The sequence below is a fragment of the Phyllostomus hastatus genome, unplaced genomic scaffold (genome assembly GCF_019186645.2).
Source record: "Phyllostomus hastatus isolate PE091 unplaced genomic scaffold, TTU_PhHast_1.1 phas_contig_159, whole genome shotgun sequence".
Taxonomy (NCBI): domain Eukaryota; kingdom Metazoa; phylum Chordata; class Mammalia; order Chiroptera; family Phyllostomidae; genus Phyllostomus; species Phyllostomus hastatus.
This window is the reverse complement of record NW_025333640.1, coordinates 30,238,010-30,261,039: the sequence shown is the minus strand read 5'-3', so window position 1 is coordinate 30,261,039 and position 23,030 is coordinate 30,238,010. Positions and strand designations below refer to the sequence as shown.

The window sequence follows — 23,030 nt, the reverse complement described above, 5'->3', positions numbered from 1 at the left end:
GTGCGTTGGACCTGGGTTCAAAGTCAGGGTCTGCTATTTACTGGGGACTAGAGTTAGGATCTTTTTAAATTAGATAAGCATTTAAATCTCAATGGGATTAAACAAATGATTTTCTATCTTTTATTTTTCTGCAAGAAGTGAGAAAGGTCTCAGCAAGGCCTTGGAGCTGTGGGGGAGGGGAAATTGTTTTACTGCAAGTGCTTTTGCTGGAGGCGAATTGGGCAGCGGGGGAGGGTGGGGGAAGGTGGGGGAGGGTGGGCAAGCCCAGCTCAGGAAGCCACTCCCAGGCCAGAGGAAGACCTGCGACTGGCAGCCCCAGCCCTGCTGGCTCTCCTGATTCCTGTCCCAGAGCAAAGGTAACTCAGCTGCTGGGATTATCTTCTTGGCTGGTTTTGTTTGCCTTATAAGAAAGGTCGCCAAAGCGCCCGTGTTATCTTCCCCTGATTTCCGCAGCTAGTTCCGCGGAGCAGAACGTTCCCTGGGAGGATGGCTGAGAATTCGATCTTGCTGGCCGCTGTGTCTGTCCTCTCTGTCTGTCAGCAGGGTAAGAGTCGGGGCAGTGTGTGCGCGCGTGCACGCGCGTGCGTGTGAGTCGGGGGCAGAGGGAGGGGAGGGCCGGTGTCCGGGTTTCACACTTACTCGCCAGTGGCCCTGGGCGCTCAGAAGCCCGGAAGACGGGGTCCGCTCAGGGTCACCTCCCTTCTTCCCTGGGGCGGGGCAGAGGTTTGGAGATTTGGACTGTTGCAGGGGTTACTTCCCACCTGTGCGTACAGCTCTCAGCCCAGGCCAGTGGGCATGAGGAGCGTGCTGACCTGGGGAGAGTGGACTCTGGGTACTAATTACAAGAGCTCCAAAGGTCACATTGTGCCTGCCTGTGAACTCTGGCTGGGCTTTCTAAAACTCTGATCTATTCATTAATATGTTTTCTTAAGTAAACTGCTTAAGGCAGGTGATTATCAGGTTAAAAAAAAGTCTCCCGCAGAAATAGGAGCTTCGGAGTAAGGACTGAATTCTAAATTGTAAAGCCCCTCCCCACTAGGATTGTTCCGTATCTCAGTTGCCTGGCTAAATAGAGGGCTTTTCCCTCGGCGGGATCAATGCTCAGTTCACAGTCTGTCACGGTGAAATGGGGAAGAGCCTGAGAGCACTGGCGGGCGGGGCTTCCTACCAAGTGCACGCATTTCTTATCTCCCCAACGGTGCTCTCCCCGGACTCGGGGCAGGGGTGCTCCCTGCAAGGAGGTGCCACGGCTGCGGGGAAAGTCCAGCCTGCACCCACCCTCAGCGCCTTGCCCAGCCAGTCTGTGGATTCATGGAACTATCACCCCTGAAGACACACAATTTGTGGTTTGAGTTACAGCCATGTCTGGAGTTGGGCGGGATGTTTGTGACGGACCCCAGAAGCACACAGACCTGCACAGAGGCACGGCCACCCGAGGGATCCCCTGGTCCCTGAGCTGCAGAATCCACCGGCGCCGGTTGGCTGTGCGGGACGGTGCCCAACAAACCGAGCCACGCCCGACGGGGCTGGCAGTTTCCTGATCTTCCCTCTGCTGCTGTCTCAGGCTTCAGCGAGGTGACCCCGGTCTGAATGGGAAAGGCTTCAGTAGTGACTCTTGACACACTGAGACGTTCAGCGCCAGCCTTTTAAAGCCCCCATGGCAGCTTCTTAGCAGTAGAGGGGGGTCAAGGGGAGGGAAGTGGCCTGGTGCGAGAGCCCCTCCTAAACCAGGGTCACCGATGTCTCACCTCTTGTCGGAGGGGAGAGCAGAGCATCAGCTTCTAGACGAAACACACCTCCCCGAACTCCCTAACCATGAACAACCAAACCTACAAACTGGGTGTGGACAAGGAAACCCTCGTTAAAGCATTAGCAAGTAGAAAACAGATACTGAAGCACTAAAATAAAGGAGGCCGGAATGTTATTGGGGAGAACTGGTAAGAAATCGAAACCGGAAGAAACAACCTGAAGGCACGTAAGAGACCCCAGAAGTTAACTGTGGGGTTAAAGGAGGGACACAGGGCCGGAACGGAGAACCACGGAAAGAGAGTGAGGCTCACAGAATTAGCCGTAAGCTGCATGGGCGTTTGAGTATCTACTGCACCTTCCGGACAGCAAATGGAAAGTCAAGTCATAATCATTTGTAACAGGGAAACTGAGTCAGCCGGGGCGCCATCAGCCGCAGAAGTGTCTTGTAATGCTCCCCGCCCCCGGCCCGCTTCTGGCCCCCCTCGGCTCCAGGCGGCCAGTGATCTGCTCCCTGTCACTGCAGGTTCACGTGCATCTTTGAGAGTTTGTTATGAATGGAATGAAACAGTGTTAGCCTTTTACTTGGTCTTGCTTCTTCCCCTTAGCATCGTTATTTTGAGACCCATCCATGTTGTTCCCTGTAGCAATAGTTCATTCCTTTTTACTGTTGAGTGTATCTTGTTGAATTTGTACACACAGATGCCACCATTTGTTTATCCACTCTGTTCTCGACAGACACTTGTGTTAGGCAGCGTTCTCCAGAGAAACAAACCACGGACTTGGTGTATATCCCCCCCCCCCACACACACACACTCCGTATTTATTCTAAGAAATCAGTTCACGTCATTGTGGGGGCTGGCCAGTCTATCATTTGCAGGGTGGGCTGGCAGGCTGGAGACTCCAGCAGGAGGCGATTTGCCATCTCGAGTCAGAAGGCAGTGTGGAGGCAGAAGTCCTTCCTCTTTGAGGACTTCATTCTTTTCTAGGAATGCCTTCCACTGCTTGGACGAGGCCCACCCACAGTGAGGAGCATAATCTGCTTTACTCAAAGCCTCTGGATGTCAGTGTTAATCACATCTAACCAATACCTCCACAGAACACCCCTTCCAAGTAGTTTGTTCAGTAGTCCTGCCGTTCCGCGCCCCCACCAGCAGCGGGTAAGAGGCCCAGTTGCTGCTCTCTCCTCACTGGTCTGTCGTTTTACATTGGCATGACCTGTCTCTTTAATTTTAGACATTTTAATAGGCCTGTAGTGGCATCGAATTGTGGTTTAAATGTGCATTTTATTAATGAAGAATGATGTGCCAGATGGTTAACACTAATTCCCCTTTACTCGCAGGTTATTTTGCTGCGCAGGTAGGAAAAGCAAGATTAAAATACAAGGTCATGCCCCCGGCAGTCTTTGGGTCCCCGGAGTTTGAGAGAGTATTTCGTGCACAGTGAGTAAGGCTTCTCCCACCGGCCAAGGGGTCTGGGCCTCAAGGGGTCTGGGCGGGCCACACGCTCACACTTCTCTGGTTGATTGGTTGGTTGGTTGATTATTGTTGTTATTCAGTTACAGCGGTCCCAGTTTTTCCCCATTGCTCTCTCCTGCCCCACCCACCCCCACTCCCACAGTCATTCCCCACCCTGCTGTCTGTCTCCGTGGGTCCTTTCTTTACCCGTGTTATTTCTCACACTTCTGATGGTGGGGGGGGAGATGTGCAGAGAAGAGGTAACCACTCTACCTGGCCAGAACCCTACGCAGTCAGGGTGCTTGAAGCTTGGGGTGCCCAGTGCCTCGCGTGCCTGCCCGCCTGTGTTACAGACCCGGCGGGGCGTGCGTTTACATGAAGGCTGGGTCTTCGGGGGTGGGGGGACTGCTCCGTCTCTAAGCCAGGCAGTTTGCTCCAGGAACCCTCCGTGAGTTCGGTAGCCTCCAGCTGAGTTAGTTATGCTGTCAATTTTCTATCTTTTCTACCTCTATTTCCTCCTCTCCACTTCGGAACAGAGGTGGGTTGGTACTATCCTCTACCCGGGAGACATTTCCTCAAATCGGAAAACCGTACGGACGAGACAGCTGTTCTGAAACGTGTGTTCCTTACGTTTTTGGTCACTTTGTTTTTACAAAGCTTAACCAGCCCAAGTTACCAGCCCAGGGCCCCTTCTGCAAAGTCCCCTTTCAATTCCTCTTCCTTCCTGCAGGGAGGGCCCTTGAGATAACTCTCTCTAGAGTTTTCCAGAATACTTTTGCCAGAATATCTTTGTTTTTAATTGTGAAAATAGCAACTATAATTTCACCAAGGGTCATTCCTTTATGATATTGTTTGGCTCAGAAACTTCTATTAGTCTAATTGGAGCACCCCGATCCCTTTAGATGAAAAGCTTTTTATAAATCTAAAAAGTAGACCCAAGGTATAATCTGATTTTGCTGCAATTTAAATACCTTTCCTCTGATTCTATCCCCTGGAAGAGAGGAGCAGCTGTTGACCTCACTCTTCTTCAGGTACTTGAGAACCATGACTAAGTGTCTTTCATGGTCTATATATGTTTTTTAAAAATATTTTATTTATTTATTTTTAGAGAGAGGGAGAGGGAGGGAAACATCACTGTGTGGTTGCTTCTCACACTCCCCTGAACTGGGGCAGCCCAGGCATGTGCCCTGACTGGGAATCGAACCAGTGGCCCTTTGGTTCGCAGGCTGGTGCTCAATCCACTGAGCCACACCAACCAGGGCTCGTGGTCTATATTTTGAGACTAGTTAGAGCCAGTTCTTTAGCTGCCTTTCTCCAATCATTAACATTGCGGTCATTATTTTTATACTAAAATTTTTCATTTTATTTCTAAGCCTGGAACTAGAAGTATGTGTACTATTCCAACAAGGGTTTCATGGTTCTGAGTAAGAGAGGCATCGTCTCTTCCTCAGTTTTTGTTAATGCATCCTTATTTGCTGAATGCTAAACTGTTCGGTTCCTGTTCCAGAATTAACCTGCCACAAGGCCCCAGTAAACCCAATCATCGCTGAGTCTTCTCTAGTAATGCTACCTTCTTCTCACTCCAGTGTAGTTCTGTCATTTGTTTTTGCCACTCACTAGGTTTTTATAGTCATCTTCGAATTCTACTTTTTAAATTTAGAAATTAAAAGTGTGACCTCATTGCCTATCTAAAAACTACAGAGAAAAGGAAAATTTACAAAGGTAGCACTTTTTCAAATATCCTGCCATTCTGGGGTTGTAGACATGCGGGTCACCGGATTTTGTACAAGTACAAAAGAGTTAGAGGAGAGATACAGTGAGCTCACCTCCGAGTGTTTCTCACGCACCCATCTGGGACATCCGCGGAGAGCCCAGCAGACACTTACCCACTGCGTCACCGAGGGCGAGGGTCTCCGGGAGGAGAGAGGGGCCGTGCGTGGGGAGTCCCTCCAGCTCCATCATCCTGCCCCCCACATCCCTGACCGGGGGCCTGAAAACATTCGTCCTCTGTGAAATATGAATGACGTATGCTCATTCATTTACTTCGAGAGATTTCAGGGAAATTATTTAAAGACCATTTTTTTTTTAATGTGCTGAGTGACTTCAGTGGAAGGCGATGACTATGAGGGAATTGCGGGGGAGAAATCCGTTCAATATAACTTGAGTTATTTTTCTGGGTTCTTTAGATAAGATGCAGAATATTTTTTAGGTTGAGAATTATGTCCACCCCTTGGTCTTTCTTTTGGAAGAGAGCTCTGATTCCATTCTACTTCTGGAAACTCACACGTAGGACCGTGGTCCCTGGGCCTGCCCTGAGGTGTTGAACGATGTTTGGGTTGCACCTCAAAAGACTCATTTTATATGTGAGGATCTTTTAAGCTTTTCATGTCAATTCTTACATTATTTTTGTAAAAACAGAATGGGCATCTTACCTCTAGAGTAAAACTCAATACTTTGGAGTAGAGATTTCTCGTAAAGTAACTCATGTCTTTATTTTTTCCTGCAGACAAAACTGTGTGGAGTTTTACCCCGTATTCTTACTTACACTGTGGATGGCCGGGTGGTACTTCAACCAAGGTAATTTTAAACTACGGTCGACTCGGTTCCAGCGAAGACTGCGGTTCTCAGAGACGTTTAGGAGCACACACGCAACCACAGTCTATGAGCCCTGGAAACTGTTTTGAACAAAATAAGCAACGTCTCTGTTCATCGAAGAGCACTGTGCTGCAGATAATCTACCTTTGCTTCATTCTCATTTAACTCAATAATTTTTAAAAATTATCTCTTATTGATTGTGGGCTGGCTGTGACCACTGGCCACCACCCAGTGCCCCACACTCCCTCGGGCAATCCCCCCAACCATTGTTCATGTCCGTGGGTCATGCATGTAAGTTCTTTGGTTACTGTGTTTCCTATACTGGACTTTACATCCCCATGGCTGTTCTGTAACTACCTATTTGTACTTCTTAATCCCCTCACCTCTTCACCCATTTGGCATACTTCCTTCTGGCAGCCTTCCAGTAACTAATTTCTTTTCTCTTGCTTTTAAGAGACTCTCTTTATCTTCAGCCTTTGGTCTTTTAATAATGGTGTGTCTTGGAGTGGGCCCCTTTGCACCCGTCATAATTGAGACTCTCTGCACTTCCTGGGCTTGCATGTCCATTTCCTGCACCAAATTAGGGAAGTTTTCTTCACGATTTTTTTTCAGGTAGATTTCCAGTTTCTTGTTCTTTCTTTTCTCCTTCTGGCACCCCTGTGAGGTGACTGTTGGACTTCTTAAAGTTGTTCCAGAGGCTGTTTATACTATCCTCATATTTTAAAATTCTTGTTGTTCTACATGGTTGTTTTTGCTTCCTTATGTTCCAAATCATTGACTCGATTCTCGACTTCATCCACTCTACTGTTGTTTCCCTGTAAATTGTTCTTTATTTAAATTAGTGTATCTTTCATTTCTGACTGGGTCTTTTTTATGCTTTTGAGGTCCTCACTAAGTTCCTTGAGCACCCTTATAAACAGTGTTTTGAACTCTGCATCTGATAGATCGCTTATCTCCATTTCATGTAGCTCTTTGTCTGGAGTTTTGACCTGTTTTTTCATTTGGCCCATGTTTCTTTTTCTGTTCTTTTTGGCAGCCTGCTTGTGTTCGTTTCTCTCTATTAGGTAGAACTGCTTTGACTACGTGTCTTGGTGGTGTGGCCTAATGTAGTAGGTGTCCTGTAGGGTCCAGTGGCACAGCCTCCCCTGTCACCTTGAAGTGAGCCCTTTGCGTGGGCTGAATACACCCTCCTGTTTTAGTTGAGCCTTGGTTGCTGTTGGCAGATCAGTGGGAGGGATTCACCCAGGCCAGTCAGCTGCAAGGGCCACTGGCCGTGATCACTGACCACCTACTTCCACCCTCTGTGGAGGACCAGCTGCGCAGGGGCAGGGTGGTGGTGCCCCGACGTGGTCTGTATCTGTCCACTGGGTGCGCTGGCTCTGCAGTTTCCCAGGTGGTGCAGGCCAAGTCAGCCTCCACCTGTGTTTCCCTTGGGGCACCCTGCCTGAGATCTAAAGCAATCTGAGATGGCTGTTACTTGTGCTGGGCTTGGAGACTCCCAGGTGAAGCCAAGCTGTGACTCTAATCTGGCTGCTGCTAGGGCTCAGGGAAGCCAGCTGTTGCTTGTTTGATAGGATTTAGGAGCTGAGACCAGCCATTGTTATGGAAAAGCAGCGTGGGTGGGCCCATAAATTGGGTGGGGCGGAGCCTTGGTGGGTCTCCAAGGTCAGTCACACAGTGTTCGCCAGGTTGGTGGAGCCTTTGATACGGCACCAGCCTACCGGCTCCGTGCGGGCAGGGCTCAGAGAAAGGACAATGGCTACTGCTCACTCCGATGCCAGACACTTCAGACTGTATGCCGCCGGTGGCCTCTGAGCTGTCCCCCCAGTGCTGGAGCTCCGAGGGAGTGAGTCTGAGTAGGTGAGTCCGTGCGGGGGTGTCCCCAGAGGAACTGCTTAGGGCTCCAGCAGCCTCCTCCACCAGCTTCATCCCTGCTGGTTTTTGTAGTCAGAAGTTGTGGGAACTAATCTTCCTGGCACTGGAATCCTGGACTGGGTGGGGGGGGGGGCGCGGCTGGTATGGGTCTGGGACTCCTTGCTCTCGAGATATACCTCCTGGAATTTTATCCACGGGGGTGAGGGCCAGCCTGTTCCGCATCTGCGCCCCTCCCGCGGGTCTGCGTGGATATGGTTCCTTCGATTCCGTAGCTGTCAGACTTCCATTCAGCTCGATTTTGTGGTTGTCACATGGCCATTCAGCTTGACTTCTGGCTTTCCCAATGATGGTGGTTCTACATTTTAGTTGTCATTTTGATGAGGTTATGTGGAGAGGAGAGCCATGTCTGCCTACGCTGCCACCTTGACCAGAAGCCTCAGTAATGTTTTAAAAAGTTGAAACAAACTATATGTTTGTCTTCAAATCTAATACCCTCAGTTCTAGTTTATCTACAGGAATAGAAGATAGAATTAACAATTCACCCTAATTGTTATAGTTAATATTTACTGAGCACTTACTACGTGCCAGGTACTCTTTAAGTGTTATACACATATTATCTCCTGTATAGGATTTATAGGATTAAAAGTCTTCCTATGAGGTAGGTTCTATAATTAATTCCTGCTTTGCAGATAAACTGAAGTACAGAGAGGTTATTTGTCCAACTTCACAGTCACCAATGTCAGGGAAAATTAGCTTTCAAGTACAGAGCAGGGTTTATTGGAATTTTTTTTTCCTTCAGGAAGTTGAGTTCACAATCTTCTACAGTGTAATTTTTTTTTCTGTTGGAATTTGACCCAACAACCCATGAACCTTTTGTTGAGCGTTCCCAAGGATGTAGTTTATGCATTGTTTTGTGTGTAACAACCCTACAAATACGTACTTTCTCTGTGACTGGGGTACCCTGGGCCAGCCGAGGGTTCTACCCCACCTCTGCCCGGCCCTTTGAGGTCAGATGAGCACCAGCTGCGGTAGCTGGAGAGACTCGATCCCTTTTGCTTCCCGCTAACTCTGCCGCATGTGGGTTTGACCTGCACTTGCTAAGACTTAAATCGACCAAATTCCCGCCGCTTTCAAAGACAGTCCTATCATCTTCTTCTTGTAATTTTCCCTGTCAACTGAGGAACATCAGATAAAATGTCCTTTGGAGAAAGACTTCTTAACTTCATTCCAACTCCCATTTTCGTCCCTCGAGGGCATGGATGAAGGCCTCGGTGCCTGTCAGGTGAGGCCGCATCAGCTACGGAGGAGAAAAGTGCCTCTTGATAATGAGACTGAGCCTCTGCCTCTGGATCTCCCTGCCTGTCAGGGGACGCCTTCTCCAGGCGCCTTCTCGTTGTAGTTTTCTCTCGGTTCTTTCTCATCCAAAGTAAGTTGCCTATTAGCTGTCCTCTGGACAGTTCCCACCGGCTTTCTGGGAGTCACGCATTAGAGGGGGAGATTCACCCTGAAGCAAGCTCCACATTGCTTCACTTCCCCAGGCACCTTGCTGGGGGGGGGGGTGGGAGGCTGGGGGGGCCCCCCCTTGCGGTCCTTCAGGCCCCAGTGCTAATGCCGTCCCCTCAGAATGGAACACCGAGGGCGCCTCCCCTTGTTTTGAGGTCCCCTCCCTCATCTCTTTCACCGTGCCATCAAGCCTGTCGTTTTCTTCTCATTGTCCTCTGTTGTCTGTCTGTGCTGATGATGAACTCCATGAATGCAGGGAGCTTGCATCTATTTCCCCTGCTAACCCCAGTTCCTGGAATAATGCCTGGCATGTAGCAGAAAGGAAAGAAAATGTTGGTGACCTAGCATGTGTCCCTGTGAGGGGCTGAGGACCAGAGAGGGCTCCTCACGAAGGGGAGTTTTGATATTTTTCTGTTGGACAGGCTGGCAGAACATCACACCACGCTGTGTATTTCTTGTAGGTAAAACTTATTTTTAAAGAAATCCAAACATCTTAAGTGTACGGTTCGATGAGTTTTGACAAGTGTCTACACCTGTGTGACTTGACTCCCTATCAAGTTAGAGGACGTGGCGACCCCTGGAAGGTTTCCTGGGCCCTCCCCTGTTCAGAGGCAAACGCCGTTCTGATGGTTTTCATCCCAGTTTAGCTCTGCCCATTCCGGAACGTTCCATAATTGGAATCAAGCCGTATGTGCTCTTGGGTCATGCTCCATTCACTCAGCAGCAGGTTTTTGCGATTCCCTGTGTTTCTTTTTGTTGCCGAGTGCTATTCCACTGCACGCTCACTGCAGTTTGGTTACCCAGTCTCCTGCGGACACGCTTCTGGGGCTGTTCCCAGTTTGGGGCTGTTCCCAGTTTGGGGCTGTTGTGAATAATGTCTGTGATGGGCGTTCTGTGCAAGTCTTTTTATAGGCACGAGCTTTCGTTTCTCTTGGGTAAATGTGTCGGAATGAAATTGCTGGGTCAAAAGTGTGTTTGGCTTTATAAGAAACTACCAGACCTTCCCCCTGCCCCCCCAGTGGCTGTGCTGTTCTGCGTTCCCACCCACAAGGGAGGAAGATTCCAACATTACTGGCATTTATTTGTACGGTCAGTCTTTTTGAGCCGTTCTGCTGTGCACTGGTGTCATCCTGTGGTTTTCATCATGGTTTGCTGGTAGTAAGTGATGTCAAATAATGCGGAAAACATTTTCATGTGCTTACTGGTACATTTGTTTATCTTCCTGTGTGAATTCTCTATTTAGAGTATTTTGCCCACTGAACACATTAGCTTGTTTTTCCACTGAATGGCCACCAGAGGGCTCTGTGTGTTCTGGATGCGCGTCTTTGTCGGACACACGTCTTGTAAGCATTTTCTCAGTCGCCACGTTTTGAGAGGCGGCCCTCACATTCTATATCTTCTCTATTTTTTTTTCCTATAGTTTTTGCTGCTTGTCTGGGTCTGGTATACATATATGCCCGTTTCCAGTATTTCTGGGGATATTCAGAAGCTGCTAAAAAAAGGTAAGGAGAACCCATGAGCTGATGTTTGGGTGAAAAGTAGCAGATGGAGTCTGAATCAGTTTCCTGTTCCCGAGAGTGTTAGCAGCACCGATGGCTGTGATTGCAAAGGTGACCTCTGACCTCTGTTGTCCGAGGCCACCATCTCCCCAAGCCCATGCACAATTAGGCACGAGACAGGGAAGTTCAAGTATAAAAGTGTACACTGAGTGTGCATTCTTTGACCATCACAATTTCAGTCCCTGCAGAAATTTTGTACTCTCTCCAATGAGTTACCAAGGAAATAATTCTGCCCCGCTTTTAAAATCCTTTGAATGTTGAAAGGAGATAATTGACCTTTGTGGTTAGGTACCCCCTTTGATTTGTGTGATGAGCCAAAATCTTCAAATGGCAAAAACACGGACATCTTGGGCAGTGTCGACAATGAGCAGCGGCCCCAGGAGGCCCCGGCTTCACTGCTGTGGCCACTGCTGCTCATCACCTCCCTCCCTCATCTCTGCTCTGCAGGATCATGAGCTTCCGGGTGAGCCTGGGGGCTTTGGTCTCGTTGACCCTCCTCAGCACCTTGGGGATTGCAAACCGCTTTCTGGATGAGTACCTGGACATCAATTTCGCCAAGAAACTGAGGCACTCCTAACTCTGCCCCTCCATTCCCCTTTGCTCAAATGCTTGCAGAGGGTATTTCCACACTGGAGGTTATATGGTATCACTTGTTCAATTAAAACAAACTAAAAACATTTATTTTGTTTTTCTTGAAATGGATTTGTAGAAGAACATCCTTTAAAGATTTTATTTGTGTTTTTAGACAGTGGGAAAGGGAGGGGAAAAAGAGAAGGGGAGAAACATTGATCAGCTGCTTCTCACATGGTCCCTACTGGGGACCTGGCCCACAACCCAGGCTTGTGCTCTGACTGGGAATCAAACCAGTGACCTTTCAGTTCACAGACCAGTGCTCAGTCCACTGAGCCACACCAGCCAGGGCAGAAGCCCACCCTTTAGAGAGTAGATCTCCTATTGAGGAACTGAAGTTTGCACTGAGAGGGTATAGCAGGATCATCAGTGGAAGTGTGCTGAGCCTGACTGTCCTGTGGGCAGTGCCTGACCCGCGTGCAAGGCTTTCTGTGGCCGCCACTATCACCCATCTCTGACACTGCGGCTTTCTCCACGGGAAGTTCCAGACAGATGCTGATAGGCCACTGAGCCCCCTTCGCTGGTGGCAGGAAAGCAACAGATAGATTAGCTAGAGAAGAGAGTTACCAACTAATTGCACAAAATAAATATGGCTGTGAAAATGAACTTTATATAAAATAAAAAGGGCATATTTTCAAGGAACCATCCAGAGACCTGTGTTCGCCCCCCCCAGGGCAAGGGGTGGGTCACGGTCATAGCCAGATGTCCTGGGCTGGGTTTGGATGCACTTTCTGTCTCACATGGGGCTTGGGGCGGGTGGTGGTTGTGACCCTATGTGCAGTCACTGGCCAGCACAGTTGCAAATGGCCTTCACTTCTCTCATCTCTGAAATGGGAAGGAGTCCACCTCCCAGAACTCAGGGGCCTTAGGGGAATGGGATTATGAGCGTATAACCTCACATCGGGGAAAGAGCTCTCTGTCCCTTTTCCCAAAGAAACTTGGACACCTCGAATCTCGTGTGGATACCTGCAAGAACCTGTTTATCGGGACTTCCCTTTTTTGTGGGTACGAAGGAAGTTGCAAAGGCTGGGGATAATAGGAAGAGAAATACGGGCATTGAAACCACCAGTGTTTCCAGGATAGGAGCGGAGAAGACAATGACAACCTCTTGCACCCCAAATACTAGTACTAAATGTCCCAAAGTGTGCTGAGAATGTTTTGGTCTGGGAACAGCTACCTGGACACAAGCCCTGTTGCCCCTCTTTCGCAGTCAGGCTCCCGACTGGCACCACCTCGGAGGAGGGGGAGCAGCAGAGGGCGGGCCCCAGGGGCAGGCCACGCCCCTCCAGCTCGGCCACCTGCTGGCGCTGTGGCACTGCCTGCGTGTCCTCACAGATAAAATGGGGCTAATGTTCTCAAATGAGCTGATTCTGCGGTCTTTCTACTCTTTGGCATTCTGATCAGTTACGGTGACTTGTGACATTTTAATTGTTTTATGCACTGAAGATAAGAGGGAGCGCACATGTTTGACCTCAAAGCACAATTACTGCATAACCATAGCTTTCAGAAGTGGGGGGAAAACACAACTGTTCAAGTCTCACATTTGGGGGTTTTTAAACAACTTCTGTTTTGCATCTAAATGGAAACTATTTAAATTATAAACACACACACAGAGTTTTGGTTGAACAATGCGTGGAAAGAGAGGCCGGGTGTACCACGATATGGAGCTTTGTATCTTCCGACATCTGAACCACAGAATTTACTTCCTTTGTTCTAGTTCTATTGTCACCAAGGCAACCTCTTCATCATTTTAATTCCTACAAATTTGGCCACAGGGAGCAAACACACTGGTTGCAGAGACGGGGATTTCTGATCTCTTTGACAGTTACAAATACATCTTCTGCCTATTAGTTAGTACATTGGCTGATTTTATTTTTAGAAGTCAGGTTTATTGCTTCAAAAAGTCAATGGTATGACAAAGGGGTGGAGAGGACCTTTTCTGCCTTGAAAGAGTCTTACAAGAGGCATAGAAACCGAATGGCAGTGCAGGCTCCTCGGTTGCATCCTGGTTGGAACGACACAGCTATCTATGGGAGGCAGCGGGAGGCCGTTGGGACGACTTGAGCACAGAGTGACATGACAGGGAGGTGCCCTCTGCAGGGGGAGAGTGTGCGTTCCTTAGGTGGGACCGTGGCGGTGAGGCCGGGGACGGGATGTCCTGACCCTCTGGAGCTGCAGGTGGAGAGGTGGCGGGCTGACCTGGCTGGACTGTGGAGAACTTTGAAAATGGTGCTGCAAACCAAGCATGTGATCTGGCAAAGTGTTGACAATTTTTGAGTTGCTGAGTGTATTTATTTTCTATTATAATTTTTTTTTCTTGATGCTCATAAAAAAAAAGCTTAAAAAGGGGGAAACCAAGCTAAACCCTGCAAGCAGGTAGCTCTGAAGCGCAGTGTGCTTGACGTGGGAGCTGAGGGGTCCATGGAGCTGCAGCGCCGGTGGGTCCTGGCCCAGCAGCTGTCCCAGGCGGGGCAGGGGCACGTGAGCCCCGCGTGTGTGGATGCTGCCATTACTACCTCCACCTGCTGCATGAAACGAGGCAGGTGTCCGTGGTGGCTTGTCTAGAAGCCGCCAGTGGAAATCTAATGTCCTTAGAGCTTAAAACCCAAAGGAAAAGAGAAAACTAATAAGAGGGAAAAAAGAAAAAATAATAGAAAGAGGACTGGTTGTACAACGGGGATTTTTCCTCCCCACTTTTCTTTGCGGGGTTAGAGGTGGGTGTGGCCAGCAAAGTCATTCATAAGTGCAAGTGTCAGGTTGTTTGTTTTTCACCTTCATTGCCCCCAGTGTTTCTGTAAAAGACTGGTCAGGGCTGAAACGGCTCATCCAGCGCTTCCGAATGTTCCTTGATCTTCAGGAGCCAGCTTTCCCACTGGGTGAGAAGAGGCCGGCGACTTCCTGGGTAGGGGTTATGATGCCCTCCCTCTGCCTCCCCTCACCACCCACGCGGGGCACCGGGATTTTATAAAGGTCCATATGGTTGCATATGAAAAAGTCATTTTACGGGAGACACGTGTTCCATTAGTCCGGGGCCGAGCACGGCTGGATGTCCATCAGAGATGTGGTTTTAAGTACTGGGGAGGAGGGGCACTCAGCCCTTTCCAGAGCCCCGGGTTTGTGTCTCTGGTGCCGGCCACCCCGCGCGTCGCCCCAGATTCAGCTCACGAGTGGATCTCATGTTGCCCAGTGTCGCGGGGCGTGATCTGCCCGCCCGTGTGGAACCGTGCTCCACCGTGGGTAGGACTGGCCTCCCCTTCCACGGTTAAGTTCATGCTCTCTTGGTGTGTATGTATTAAAAATCACCGTTGTTTTGGATCAATTTTTGACTCTCCTAAAGTGGCCTTAGGTCAGGTTGTCCAGAAGTGAAGGGGCGGAGTCATGGGTGTGGGAGTGGCTAAGAAGGGGCTCCCAGGATGGGAGGGAAACAAAGGCGGAGACCAGGTGGAGAAGGGCAGGAAGCCCAGCAAGGGGGAGACTTGGGGCAGAGTCCCTGCCACTGCTTGATCCTGTGGTAGGGGGAGCTCTGGAACGTAAATCCTGTGTGTGGGGGGGTCTCTCACCCCCCTGCACCGGTGAGGAGGGGCCTGCTGATCCACTCTTTGTGGCTGGGTGTAGGCTAAGCCAGGCCCTAGCCCAGCGGGGCTGGAAGAAGTAAGGCACATACGTGTGCATGTGTGTGTGTGCATGTGTGGACAGGGTCCTTTCCAAGGGAGTTGAAACCTCTTTGTTACTCTCCCTGCTACCCAAGTATACCTTTTTTAAAATAAAAATTTCACTGTCATTTCCCCAAGTCTTCTGAATGAACCAGGCGGATGTGGGTTGTTACGGGGCTGAATGCACAGCCGGACTTCAGTCCGTTCCCCTCCGAGTCGGCGCTCTCTGCCCCCTCTGCCACATCCCCTCGTGCAGGCTGAGAATGTTTTCGTTGTTGTGTGGTTGGAGCAAAAAGGCTGTGAATGGTGGGTTGCTTTCTACCGTTAGATAAATGTTTAAATATTGATACCCAAACACAGGCATAATATATCTGCTTAATTAAGATTGGGGATCCAGCGATGATCCAAAAAATAAGCTAGACTTTGGGTTGATTCAGATAACAATCTTTTATTTGTTTTTTTTTTCTTTAAAAGTAGTATGTCAACATCACTTCATTTCTACATTTAAGAGTCCTGTACATTTCTTAAAAGGAAATAAGCAATGCTCAATGTACAAAGTAAAAAGAGAAAACTAGAAAAATCTGAATAAAATGGAGCAAGTTGCCATAGGTCATACAGTACAAATTAGTAGTTAGATGTCATCTGAAGTGCAATACCACTGCTGTGATGATGAGTTAAGGAATGAAATAAAAATACTCTATTTTAAACAAACAGTATATATATATTTATATGTATATATTTTTTACAGATAGTAGACCCAGTGATATCTGCCGTATTGTAAAAACTTATTTACAGATAACTTTTTTAGACATTACATATACATCAGCACCGTAGTAAAAACAAAAACAAAACAACGTTATTAAAATCTACCTCTCTATTTAGTTGGTCCCAGGACTGAGTGTTTGGAGGAAGCTTTTAAAAGGTAACAGAGCCACTCTCCCAACCGCGACCTCTAGCTTCTCATTGTTGCTTATCTATTTACTTCCTGTACCTTTCAGAAAAAGGTAATCATCTACTCTGTCGTGCTTGCTTACTCTTCTTTTTGGTTTTCATCTGTTTCCACTCAGGAGTTTCCCTGGCAGCTCCCTCCCCATGCAGGGTGCTCGAGGTCACCCTACTAACGCCTGTTCCCAGAGAGCGCAGCCCCCACCTGGGCTCTCGGCCGCCTGGCCGCCTCTCCTTGCTCCATCCTGCTCCTTGCTCACTCGATCTGTACCCTGAGGACCTGGTGAGCAAGTCAAGGCAGTGTTCGCCCGCCTGCCACCCCTGTATCCTCTGCCCTCGGCCTTCCATGGGAACCCCCCTTCTCGGAACCTTCCCCCAGGGCGGTCCGTCCGGCCCCCCACGGTCCCCAGGCCGGGCTCTGGTGTGGCGAGTTGCACGTGACGGCCCGGAAGGGAGCCAGCCTTTCAGACACGGGAGGGAGGGTGGGAGGAGAAAAGCACACGTCACTCTCACTCACGTAGGACAATAGTGATGCCACATGGCCTGTGAAGCAGGACAGTGGGAGGGGAGGCAGGAGGTACAGCTAAGTCCTTGTGAAAGAGAGAGCCAGGCCTCTCGAACCGGAGCTCATGGATGCCCCGGGGAGACGTCAGTCGGGGCAGAGCTGAGTGAATCACACAGAGGACGGCTGACTGTACAGGACTCCTGAAGCCGATTGCTTTGCCCGTGTGGAAGCAACTGTGTCTTCCTCCTTTTTGTCATCGAAATGTGTCAGGTGGAGTAACTGATTTTCCAGCGCCTCATCTCTCAGGGGTTTGTTTGGATTTGTCTTCCCGGTGAGCACAGGCAAGGCTGATTTTAGAGCATCCCCCCGGGTTTTCCCCAAAGGGAGCCCGAGCGGGAGACCCCCAGGCCGGCCCTCCTGGGCACACCGTTAGTGCCGGGCGTGGTGTGTGGAAGCCCGCCGTTGAGACCTGGAGCAGCCTGCTGGGTCCCAGGCAGAGCCTGTCCCTTCAGCGCCACACGCGGCAGAGAAGGAGCACTCCAGTGTTGCCTTGGCACTGCAGGCATTGTCCAAGTTCTTCTCGCATTTATTTCGACTCTGCCCGGGCTCCCTAGAGACAAAAGCTTCATTTCTTCTCGGAATCCAGCTGTGATGGGAAGCGAGGGCGCTGGGATGGACCCAAGGAGGGACGAAGGCAGGGGTGGAGCAGAGGCGGCCATGCGGGTGGGCACGCAGCCTCCGCCAGGGTCTCCCCGCCCCACGGTGCCGGCAGTGGATGGGAACTGCCTTGATGCGCCGTCGTCCTCCTGGGCTCCCAGGAGGCTCCACCCCAGCCACGTGGGGCCGTGGCCACCCTGGTCACCAGCAGAGGGCTACCCCGGGACTGCAGGACAGACCCTCCTCCCAGCTCCCTTGGCTCTCCTTGTGAGGCAGCCAGCAGAACACCTGACGTTCCTGGGGGTCCTCGCAGGGCAGGAGACAGGCCTGGAGGATCCTGGGTAGTCGCCCTGCGACATCCCGCCGTTCTTCGCGCCTGCCCTCCACGTCCGGTCACAGGTCTTGAAGCCTGACATCTCTTCCCAGCCGGAGCTCAGCACGTTTCTGACCTGTGCTCTTGGCCTGCACAGCCACCCAGCAGGCTCTGTGGGGCTCCCCCGCCCAAGGCGCTGTCTAGTGTGTCGCCAGAACTGCAGTGTCCACACCGGGGCCCGGAGGGGCTGACGGATGCCTTGCCCCAGGCAGCAGTCGGTGGGTCGGGCTGGAGCAGCTCCTGCTGGGCCACGTGATCGACTCCAGGACGTGCCTAGCGGGGCTCAGGTTTGTCCTCCCCCCCCCCAGCGGTGCCTCCCTCCCTCCCTTGCAGCAGGGGTCTGCAGGCGTCCTGCCTCGACCTTGGTGTGAAAATCAGGTGAAAGGAGGCCCCACAGGGCTGCGGATTGGCACCTGGATCTTCCACGCTCAGCCCGCCGCAGTTTTGCTCAGTTTACGTGGGTCAAAAAAACAAAACACGAGGATGGGTCCACGTCCTGTTTGTTTGCCCATGGTATTATGCTTTCACCACTGCCGTCGTGGCTCGTGGGGCCCCGCTTGATTAGGGGTTTCCAAACAGCTCATCGAGCTCCTGCATCCACTCGTCCCCTGGCCCGCCCTTGATGATGGAGTCCACGAGGTCGGCGCCGTCCGCGAGGCCGGGGAAGGAGGCCCCAGCGGCTTCACCGCTGTAGCTGTAGGACATGTCCTGAGGGGCGTTCCGCTCGTAGGCCTGGCTCGGGCCGCCCGGGGCAAAGCTGCCGCTGGGCATCTGCTGCTGGGCCGGGGGCTGGCCGAACGTGGGCATGCCAGGGACGCCCTGGCTCAGGCCAGACATGACCATCGGCCTGGCCTGGCTGGCCCCTTGCTGCCCTGGGAGCGGTGGCATCATTTGCCGACCCATGGCAGCCGGGTTGAGGGTCCTCACTGCGCCAGCATTAGCGTCCATGACCTGGCTCAGTCCCTGTGGGAAGTGTTGCTTGGTCAGCCTCGGCTGGCCGGCTTGAAGTGAGTAGCTGGCACCGTTGCTGAATGACCCTAATTCTCCACTAGTCCTCCCGGACATCCCCTGTAAGCTCCTCTGCTGCCAGCTCTGGGCTCCCTGCTGGACCGTTCCCATGATGCTCTGCAGCCGCGGCGGGCCCTGGGGCCTCGGCAAGGCCTGGCCCACCGGCCCTTTCATCTGCTGGTGCTGCTGGGTCATGGCTGAGTTCACCAGCATGTTCTGCCCAAACCCGCTCACCATCCCCACCCCTTGCCCGGAGGCGGGCTGCCGTGGCCCCTGGGCTGGGCTGTGGGTGATGCTCATGCCACTTTGGTTCGGGTGCTGCAGCATCTGGGTCATCCCCGGGCTCATGCTGTACATTCCCGGTTGGCTGGTCGGCGTTGCGTTGTAAGGGGCCAGTCCCATCTCCGACTGGGCGGCGGCTGCGGCCATCGTCCCTGGGTTCTGAGAGGGTCCCATCCCCATCATGCCTGCGTTCTGCGCCATCAGCCGGGACGACCGCATGCTCTGGAGGGCCGCCTGGCTTCGCACGGCTGCCATCTCCTGCGGGGACCCTGCGGGGAGAAGGAACACGCACCCGTCACTCTTCTCGACACGCAATGTACAGGACCGAGGTGCTGGGGTTTTCTCTGGGGGTGACAGGATTCTTTTATGCAAAAGGATCTACTCTGATAATAAATCCCGAATAAAAACAATCATTATTTTTCCTGCCTGGAACAAACGCTGACTGTGAAATTCGGGAAATGTTAATGAGCTCAAGGATGAAGATTGGTCGCCCGGCTCCCACCTCCCAGAGATGACTGTGGCTGTGACTTACATATAAACAGACACATCTCGGTGGAGATCCCATGTGCACACGCTTCTGTAGCTAACTTTTCACCTGATGCTATTTCTGTTCACATTTCAGAAGCAAATTATTTTTCATGTTTCTCGATGGGATGCCGTCCTCAACCAATTAGATGCCCCTTTTCTCACAGGTGTGAGGAAACTCACCTCCTGGGCCGAATTCAGAAGAAACGGCGGTCCCTGAGCACACTGTGAAGGGGACCGTGGCTCAGCAGAGAATGCTGTCAGTGTAAAGACCATTATCGCACTAATTTCCCTTAAGACTTGAGTAGGATTTGCGAGGTTAGAGGCCGTTGCTTCTGCTAAGAAGCTACTCCGACAGATTGTTTTTTTTTTGGACCCACCCCATAGATTCCCACATGCTCCAGATTCTCCAAACCCTAACGGTGCATGCCACTGGCCGGCTCCCTGAGCTGGAAAAAGAAAGCATCCTGCTACTTGCTGCTTGGCAGCGAGCTGTGTGGCTTTCTCCAGTGAAGTCCACTCCTTGAAACTGGCAATGAGCACGGCTCGCAGCAGATCGCCAAACGAGTTTTAATGTTGGCCAGAGTCTGAACGTGCCGAGGCGCCCCACTTGGATCAGGCATTCAAGTGAGTCCTCCTTCCCACGCTCCCGGGAAACCTCCAGACCAGCCAGGAGAAGGGCAAGGTCACCCTTCGAGCCCCAGACGGGGCTGGAAGGGATCAGGAGGAGCCACAGCCACGCCGGAGGTTTCTACGTCCCTGCTAATGATTAACTCTACGAGACAAAGAAAAATAGCTTCTTTTCCTGGACATTTAAAAAAGATGCAGCGCGGGAGCCAATCGATGCTCTAAGCAAATCTGACCCTCCCTGGGAACTGAGATGAGAAACCAGATGAGAACGGTGTAACCTTGTTAAGCCTGGCACCCTGGCAGATACCTGAAGTGTGTTTTTGTCTTCCTGATGGGGGCATTGATTTCTGGGCAGCAAATATGTCTCCATATATTATTTCTTCCCTTAAGAAAGAAAATTATGGGAATTTTGATTATGATTTAAGTTTTTGAGGCTCGGGATCAATACCGTTCTGCATTGAAAAATGGCGTGGCTGCCAGGGGGAAGGCGGAAAGATCCAGGACCGATCCTTAGACATGTTTCCTTTGTGTGTGTGTGTGTGTGTGTGTGTGTGTGTGTGTGTGTAGCTTAATTACATCTAAGCGATTTTTAAAAAAATCAAAAGTTCCTGACTGACTCCCGGAAGGGAGTATGGAGTGCAGCTTGTAACCTTGTTATGAAGTTTTGCGACCTTAACGGCGAAATCTGTATTGACTGCCGGGCCAATCAGATCCACCGCGGTGAGACGGGGGTTTGAGTTGTTTATGTAAAAATTGACGGGAAACATACTGCTGACTCAGAGGCTGATCAGAGAGACCAAATCGCACACACAGGCTGCGGGGCTGCTGCAGGAGACAGAGGAGAAAGACTTCAGAATCACGGGCAGTTTTGCAGCATGCGTGCAATGGACATGCTGAGGCCTGGGTACCGTGGGGACTCGGTTTCTGAATTAGAAGCAGGTTCCCTGGAGCAGACAGCAGAGATGCTGTGGTACCTCCCAAGAGGTGTGAGAAGACTCACCCAAGCCAACCTTTGCTTTCACTTCATATACATGGCTGTGCTACCCAGGAGTACATCTTATGGAAAAAGGCATTTTAAAATCAGCAATCAGCATCATATTTTCAAGGATAACAAAAGGCATTTTATTAATCTAGTTTTTTTCTTGCCATCAGTGATTTTAAACAAACATAGGAAAAAATTCGAATGCCTCTAAAAAAAATGAGCTTGCCTTTATCTGATTACTACCTATGTTAAACAGACTGCTTTCCCTCCTTTCCTGTTTTCATCTAAAATAGATAATATTGTGAGACACTATCGTCCAATTAATTTTCTTGTCTGCTTTCTTGTGGTTGCCATCACAAAATCGTAGGCAATCTTCCGTATTCTACCGGAGAGGATAATACGAGATTTTTTCCTGAAAGGGTCTGTGTTCTATTTTCACTCAGATGCCTGCATTTGTGAAAAATAAGCATTTTCTCGTAGGCAGGTAACATCGCCCAGAGACACAGAGCTCAGGAAGAGAGAGACAGTCATTAAACTCTTTGAGATGGGGAGGTTCTCACGTATGTTCCTCCTGCCAGAACTTCTCCCCAAGGACACCATTCTCATCTACCCATTTGCTATTTTCCCAGATTCATAACATTGTGATATCTGGGGTGTTAGTAAATAGATGAAAACACTGAAAATAGTAAATATATATATATATATATATATACACACACTTCAGCTCAGGAACACACTGGTTGTTGAGCTTAAGTGTAGCTAAATTTTTAGGTTTATTACCTGCGCTTTGAGGTTTTAGAGAAATTCAAAGAGTAGAACTTTTAGACTGGAAACAAAGCATTCAAACTAATTCATAATACAGAGGAATCATTAGACGTTGGTGTGTCCCTTTATTCCAGAAAAGAACAAGTGAGGTATGAACCTAGAAGACCCAATGGACACGATGCCAGGTTTATCAGATTTCGTGCTTTTAATTAGTTCGTGATATAAATAAAGCTCCAGTTCTCAAAGCGAGGTGCTTCCGCCAGCAGCAGCAGCTCCCGGGAACCTGTTAAGATGTGAATTCTCAGGTCCCACTAGAGATCCCCTGAGTGAGGAACTCCGAGGGGTGGGCGGGCCATCTGTGTTTTAACAGGCACTGCTGGGGATGCTGATGCAGGCGAAGTGTGAGGACTGCAGGAACACAGGAGGGCCCTGTGTCTGTGGCGGAGACGACCCATGTAGCCATGACTATTTTCCACCCCTCCCCGCCCACAACCACGTGAGAAGCAGTTCTTCAAAGAGCACTGGCACTGACGTCATGCACGGAACACCCATGGGCAGCCCAGTTTCTTCTGTCCTTCTCTGGGCCACGTGGAAGGGAGTGGTAGCCACTCAGGTGTCAGTGTGCTCGCGGGCCGCTTCAGCGAGACCCGGCTGTGAACGTCAGTGGCTTTCGGACCTTAAAGCCCAACTCACAGGGCGCGAGCTGGCACACACGCATGCATGTTTGTAGCAGGAACGAGAGTTTCCCTTATCATGAAACACTCCGAGAGTTTCTTTCCTACCGTATTGCATTTAAAAAAAATGTGGGCTGTGGCTGGTTGCATTGTCTTCATAACCTATTTGTGTGTCGTCATCCAGAGACTGAAGGATGTCACCCTAGACCACATTCCACCCGCAGTCTACAGAGGGGCGTAGCCCTTTTGAAACGTTACATATGTTCACGCATGCACATTTCTGTGCACAGCGCTTCATGGCTCCTGACAGATTTGCAAAGAGATGGGCAACTGGGAGAACTTGGGATGCTTTGAGCTAGGTCCCATGAAAAGAGGAGGGGATGGGAATTAGGATTTCTACTGTTAGGGGACCCCTGGAGCTTCTGTGTGAATGGGCTGGGAAGGGTCTGCAGGCCCACCCTCCACCCCACACAAGACCATCAGGGGCTCTCTTTACTGGATGTGGAGAGAATGATATTTGAATGGCCCACCTACTTGGCAAAAGAATGAAATCCAGTGCACCCATACGCACACGTCACGTGGGGGCCATGATTTGGGATTTCCGCAAAGGCAGCAGGACCAAGATCGTCTAACTCTCCTCAAGGTTGTGTATAGTCATTAGAGATT

The 23,030-nt window shown here is 50.5% G+C and overlaps 2 protein-coding genes across 3 annotated transcripts in view; one reads left to right on the top strand and one right to left on the bottom strand.

The window, feature by feature from the left end:
- The first annotated feature begins 294 nt into the window (after nucleotides 1-294).
- MGST2 (microsomal glutathione S-transferase 2) lies at nucleotides 295-11,412 on the top strand. The gene is made up of 6 exons (XM_045831421.1): nucleotides 295-356; nucleotides 454-544; nucleotides 3,089-3,188; nucleotides 5,710-5,780; nucleotides 10,597-10,678; nucleotides 11,183-11,412. Exons 2-6 carry the CDS (start codon nucleotides 487-489, stop codon nucleotides 11,310-11,312), a joined length of 441 nt encoding a protein of 146 aa, XP_045687377.1. The 5' UTR covers nucleotides 295-356; nucleotides 454-486; the 3' UTR covers nucleotides 11,313-11,412.
- A 4,034-nt stretch (nucleotides 11,413-15,446) lies between these two features.
- The window catches only part of MAML3 (mastermind like transcriptional coactivator 3), a 366,772-nt gene continuing 359,188 nt past the window's right edge, over nucleotides 15,447-23,030 (bottom strand). For both annotated transcript variants that reach the window (XM_045831279.1, XM_045831280.1), the window contains exon 5: nucleotides 15,447-19,057. In XM_045831279.1, the coding sequence (XP_045687235.1) occupies nucleotides 18,060-19,057 (998 nt within the window). In that variant the 3' untranslated portion in view covers nucleotides 15,447-18,059. The remainder of the gene's footprint in view (nucleotides 19,058-23,030) is intronic.

Coding starts and splice junctions, on each gene's coding strand:
- MGST2 (XM_045831421.1), top strand. CDS start 487: ATGGCTGAGAATTCGATCTTGCTGGCCGCTGTGTCTGTCCTCTCTGTC. Junction 545..3,088: donor CCTCTCTGTCTGTCAGCAGG/GTAAGAGTCGGG, acceptor CTTTACTCGCAG/GTTATTTTGCTGCGCAGGTA. Junction 3,189..5,709: donor GAGAGAGTATTTCGTGCACA/GTGAGTAAGGCT, acceptor TTTTTCCTGCAG/ACAAAACTGTGTGGAGTTTT.